The sequence below is a fragment of the Sceloporus undulatus genome, chromosome 2, assembly GCF_019175285.1.
Source record: "Sceloporus undulatus isolate JIND9_A2432 ecotype Alabama chromosome 2, SceUnd_v1.1, whole genome shotgun sequence".
Taxonomy (NCBI): domain Eukaryota; kingdom Metazoa; phylum Chordata; class Lepidosauria; order Squamata; family Phrynosomatidae; genus Sceloporus; species Sceloporus undulatus.
In genome coordinates, this window is record NC_056523.1 from 229,595,953 (window position 1) to 229,601,975 (window position 6,023).

The 6,023-nt window shown below is 44.4% G+C and overlaps 1 protein-coding gene across 1 annotated transcript in view; it reads right to left on the bottom strand.

Moving 5' to 3' along the window:
- Positions 1–5,071: 5,071 nt before the first annotated feature.
- LOC121923450 (alpha-2-macroglobulin-like protein 1) overlaps positions 5,072–6,023 on the bottom strand; it is a 9,606-nt gene continuing 8,654 nt past the window's right edge. Inside the window, exon 3 of the mRNA XM_042453887.1 lies at positions 5,072–5,583. Within this exon, the coding sequence (XP_042309821.1) occupies positions 5,364–5,583 (220 nt within the window). The 3' untranslated portion in view covers positions 5,072–5,363. The remainder of the gene's footprint in view (positions 5,584–6,023) is intronic.

Sequence of the window (6,023 nt, forward strand, 5' to 3'; positions counted from 1 at the left end):
GGCAAGATTACGTGTTCTCCCTTTGATGGACTGGACTGGTCAACAAAAGTTACCAGTCCACCTATGTCATTTTTCAGTATGTGGCACACTGTTACTACAGCAAGAAATGAATGAGAGACAACTATCCCTTACAAAGTTTCCAAACACATCACATGGCTAAGGAACTGAGGCATTCAGCCAGGGGTGGGAACTGGGCAGTCTTCAAGATATTGGACTGCACCTCCCAGCATTCCTCACCTTTAGCTAGGCTGGCTAGGGCTGCTGAGAGTTGCAGTTGAACAGGCCTCTTAAGGGCCACATAGTTCCCAACCCTTCATTAGGCGATCAGTATACGAAGTGGTAACAAGGCACATAACACTTTGAAAGCAAACTAGCAAATATGTGAGCTTTGGTCAGGCCTCACCTGGAATCCTACATCCAGTTATGGGCACCATAATTCAAGAAGGATATTGACAAGCTGGAGCATGTCCAGGGGAGGGCCACCAAAATAATGAAGGGTCTGGAAACCATAAAGCCCTATGAGAAGAGACTTAGGCAGCTGGGGATGTTTAGCCTGGAGAAGAGAAGGTTAAGAGGTGACATGATAGCCCTGTTTAAATAGTTGAAAGGGTGTTTTATTTAGGATAAAGCAAGGTTGTTTTCTGCTGCTCTAGAGAATAGGACCCAAAGCAATGGATGCAAACTCCAGAAAAATTGATTCCACCTCAACATCAGGAAGAACGTCCTGATGATGAGAGCTGTCCAACAGTAGAAGACACTGCCTTTTAGAGTGGTGAAGTCTCCATTTTTGGAGGATTTTAAACAAAGGCTGGATGACCATCTGTTGGGAGTGCTTGGATTGTGAGTTCCAGCATGGCAGGAGGTCGGACTGGCTGGCCCTTGTCTCTTCCAACTCTATGATTCTATGATATACAATATATCCAAAGGCTCCATAGGAAGATCATACTTTCTATATGCCCAAAGAGCTGTGCTAAGTAGGAGGCTGTACAGACCAGTTTTATATGCTGGCCTCAGGGCAGAGTGGAGGTGTGCCATCCCCAACACTGCCCTGATGCCGCCGTCAAACTGTGCACCCAAAAGCATGGTGGGTGGTGTCATGCAGCTCCTTTGGCACTGCAGAAGATACAATGTCAAAAGGAGTACCAGAAGGTACCATAGCGGCACCAAATGCACCCTTTCCACGACGCAAAAAGGACCCGCTTTTTGCAGCTCCTTTTTGCACTGCAACATGTAGTTGCCACAGCCCCAATCCAGTGCTGAAAGAGGCAGTCTGTTCAGACCCTGATTACACACTTTCTGTAACTGCCACTGGAAAGAGATCTCTTCTTGTCCACAGTCAGTCACTCCTTTGATGTTTGCATGGTAGTGATGACAAAGCAAAGCTTTGTTTGAAGACTTACCTCTATTTCTAATATAAATAGCACATCTCGTAAGAGAGTGGAGCTTTACTTGTTGGGAGAAATGGTTCTGATGGCTCCTGGTGATGAGAAAAGAAGTGGCATGCAGTGCCCATAAATGTTGAAAAATCAACAAAGACACCTTTCTCTTTTGTGCTTTATGGTTAATTCAGGCACAGTGGGAGCTCTAGCAATCTCCCATTACATTTATGCCTGGGCAAGCAGCCAAACCAGATGTGATGTTTGTCACGTAGTTTGCTCTTGTGTAACTGGATGTCTTTAATAAATAGCCAACGTGGGTGGAAACATCCCCTTTGGGGACCATGGTGGGAGGAAGGGAGGCTTCCATTGCAAACAGCAAGTAAAGGCAGGGAGGAATTCTGATCAGGACTATGGAAGTACAAAAGGGTTAAAGCCTCCCTTTCCACCAGTACTATGGCTACAGTCCAGCTCAGCTCTCTGCACTCCCTGTTTGTAAAAGAAAAAAGGCACATTTTGTTTGACCCCCAACAAGGCAAGTGCTCAGAGATCTTCCACTTTTTGAATGGATTTTTGCTTTATTTTATGTTTTTATGGCACCATAGGGAACTGCAGCCAAGAAATAAATAAATAAAAGATTAAGAATGGGGAAAGTGGCTATGAAAGATTCTAAGATTCAAACAACTCAGCACAAACGTAAGAATCATACAAGCCTAATAGGTATTTCCTATTATCATGTATGGAGGTGAGAAATGGAAGGTTAAGAAAGCGGACAGGAAGAAGATAAATTCATTTGAGATGTGGTGCTGGAGAAGAGTTCAATTCCCAGCTCAGCCATGAAACCCGCTTGGTGATCTTGGCCAAGTCACATATTGTCAGCCCCAGGAGAAGGCGATGGCAAACCTTCTCTGGACAAATCTTGCCAAGACAACTCCATGAGAGGTTGCTTTAGGGATGCAATAAGTCGGAAATGGCTTGAAAGTGCGCAGCAACAATAACAACAACAACAAACCCAGCATCTCTATAGGCAGTTCCAGAGTCCTGAGATGGGTGTCCTCAAGCTGCAAAAAGGTGCTTTCTTGTTGTGTGCCTCCAAGTCATTTTTGATTCAAAGTGACCCATAGGGTTTTCTTGGCAGGTTTCTTCAGAGGGGGCTTGTAATGGCCATCTTTTGACGTTGAGAGTGTGTGACTTGCCCAAGGCCACCCTGTGGGTTTCTGTGGCTGAGCAAGATCTCCCTGGTCTCCAGAGATGGAATCGAACACCTAAACCACTACACCCTCAAAAAGGGATCTAGGGCACGTTACAGACCGCCCAGAAGGAGCGGTCTGCCGCTGCCTTCATTTGCAGCGCGGAGGAGCCCCAGCATCCAAACTACGAGGCTCCTCCGCGCTGCAAATAAGAAGCGTCAAAATGGCGCTTCTCTATGTGGCGTGGATATGACACTGCAAGGCGCCAATGGCGCACTCGCAGCATCATATGTGCTGCACGACGTGCGGATGCAGTGCGTCCGCTACATAAACATAGTGGCCCCCGTGTGGAACGGGTGCCGCCATTTTGTACGGACTTGGTCCATATTAGGGTTAGGGGTGTCTGGAAGTGACGCCCCTTTCCAATCCTAATACGTACCCAGTCCGTACTTTATGCCCGTTTGTAACGGGCCTAGTTCACACAAACATGAAGAAACAGATAAATACCACAGATCAATGAGCCAGCCAGGTGTGGATGTCCAAATGGACTCATGGAAGTGTTCTGACTTAGACAAATGGTTAAAGTAGCATAACAAGACCCCAATTTATAACACTTGGCAGACTTAGGAGCAAATGCCAAAGATGCTGTGGCACCTGCTGTTCTGCTGCAAGGTTTTTGAAAATTTTGAAAATTCAAATTTTCATAAATTTCAAATTTGGGGGATTTCAATAAATGTTGGGAAAATGTAACTCATAGAAGTGTTCACTTAAGACTACTCATACTCCACACAGTGCAGTGTTTTCACATCAGCTGGAGAATGAGGTTAGACATAACATTACCATGTCAGATTCAGTTTGACAGTATGGCAGCAGCATTCTCTCACCTAATAGTTATCTAGTGCCATGTGTTCACTGACTGGTATGAAGAGATTCTTCAGTTTCGAGAGGAAATGCAGATTGCTTGGGGGAAGGGGAAAAAAATCTAAAAAATCTTTAGATTTGCTGGTTTTGTTTACCTGAATGTACACATGCCTTTAGGGGAAATGATCCTTTTTTCCCTGGGAACTTGGCCTACTATTCCTGAAAGGTCAACAAGTTCTCAAAAACATGTTGTGTCTAGATAAGAGATATGAAAATATGAGGATATGAAATACAATATACAGTTGTGCTTAACAACTTTCAGTGCTAGATTGCAGGAATGTGTCTGCAGTAAACAATGCAATAAAATCTGTGCTACCTATTCTTACTGTAGCTGTGTTTCCTGCCTGCAACAGACAAGACACATAGCCACTGCCTCCAGAATAATAATAATAATAATAATAATAATAATAATAATAATAATAAATATTTTTTTATTTCTATCCCACTTTTTGCCAGGCAATCAAAGCGGCATACAAAAAGTTAAAATACATCCATATATATATATAATGGCCCCCCTTAAAACAAGATTAAACAGTATAAGATTAAAACCTACATATTAAAAACCAGCTAATCCAAATAATAATCATCATGGGCAGAGTTCACTAAATGGGAAGTCTTATTCGTGGCCAAGTATTTTATTCCGGGAAGGCCTGCCGGAAGAGATCTGTCTTAATGGCTTTTTAAAGCTCTCTAGATTGGTAATTTGACGGATCTCGTCCAGTAGGCCATTCCAGAAGTTGGGAGCAGCTACAGAAAATGTCCTCTGGGAGGTTGCTGTCAGCCTGGTTTTTAAGGTAATAAATTCCTTCCTCCCTGAGGACCTGAGTGTACGGGGCGGATTGTATGGAAGCAAGCGATCCCTTAGATAGGTTGGACCCGAGCCATGTAGGGCTTTAAAGGTGATAACCAACACCTTGTACTGTGCACGGAAACTGATAGGCAGCCAGTGGAGTGACTTCAATATTGGTGTTATATGGTCACTCCTTGCTGTTCCTGTGACCAACCTGGCTGCCATATTCTGTACCAACTGGAGTTTCCGGATTAGGCACAAGGGTAGCCCCATGTAGAGCGCATTACAAAAATCAAGTCTTGAGGTTACCAGCACATGTACTACAGTTTCGAGGTCACCCTGTTGCAGGAAAGGGCGCAGCTAGCATATCAGCCGAAGCTGATAACAGGCACTCTTGACCGTTGCATTCACCTGATTCCTCATCTGAAGTGACGGGTCAAGAAGCACCCCCAGACTGCGAACACAGTCCTTCGAGAAGAGCGTGAGCCCCTCTAGAACTGGAGGTTGCAGCCCAATACCTGGTTTGGGGGCCCCTACCATAAGTACCTCAGTTTTGTCTGGGTTCAACTTGAGCTTGTTTTCCCTCATCCAATCCTTTAATGCCTGAAGACACTGGTTGAGGGGAGAGAGGTCACTGTCGCTGTCATTGTCGCTGATGACCAGGACATGGAGAAATATATTTGGGTGTCATTAGCATACTGATAACACCCAGCACTATATCCACTGATGATTTCTCCCAGCAACGTCATATATATGTTAAATAGCATTGGGGACAAGATGGCACCTTGAGAGACACCACAATTAAGCTCTGTTTTTGAAGAGCAACTGTCCCCGAGCATCACCCTCTGGAACTTGCCTGAGAGGAAGGAGCGGAACCACTGCAACGCAGTGCCTCCAATTCCTAACTATGCATGAACAGCATAACAGAGAGGGGGAAAGCAGGTGCCAAAATCTGTGGCCCCTCCAGCCACCATTGCATTACAGCATCTTATTTATTCCATTTCAGAAACCAGGTTATTCACTTGCACAAACCAAGCACACCACTATTTATTTACACAATCTAGTCCTTATTTCCCTTATTTGCTTTCAGAACAGGTCTTGCACTGAAACACAAAGGCTCACTGGGAAAGTGAAGCATTTCAGTTGTTCCTTGTGCCAGATGAATCTATCCAGCAGAATGGGAATGGTGACTTTAGTCTCCAACGTAATGTTGAGCACGACAGATTTCTGCATGTGACTCAGGTCCATACACAGCTTCTCACTGGATGGGTAGGTTAGTTGGGCAGGAAAGACCGGCATGTAATTCCTGAATGCAAAGAAAGAGATGAAACAGAGAACAGGCTCATGTAAAGGGGGGTATCAAAAAGGCTTCTACCAACCTAACTGAATAATCTCTAAAAGCCTTATCTGTTTTAGTCCATAATTAGCTAATAAGCCAACTATCCCACAGTCTATTTTTTTGTTTTGTTTTCTTGATTATTTCCCCCCCGACATTCATGAATGATGATGGTATCTCATACAATCAGACTGTGGATCCATCGAGTGTAGTATTGTCTAATCTGGCTCACTGCAGCTCTCTGGATTTTTACCTATTTCATTCCCTCCATCCCATTCCAGTTTCAGGTGAATGCCAGCCTCACATGAATAATAGGGAATGTCACCTATCCCTTCATTCTCTCTGTTTCATCCAAATGTGTCACCTATCTCTAAATGCTCTCTGCTTCATCCGAATGTATGGCTGGCAAA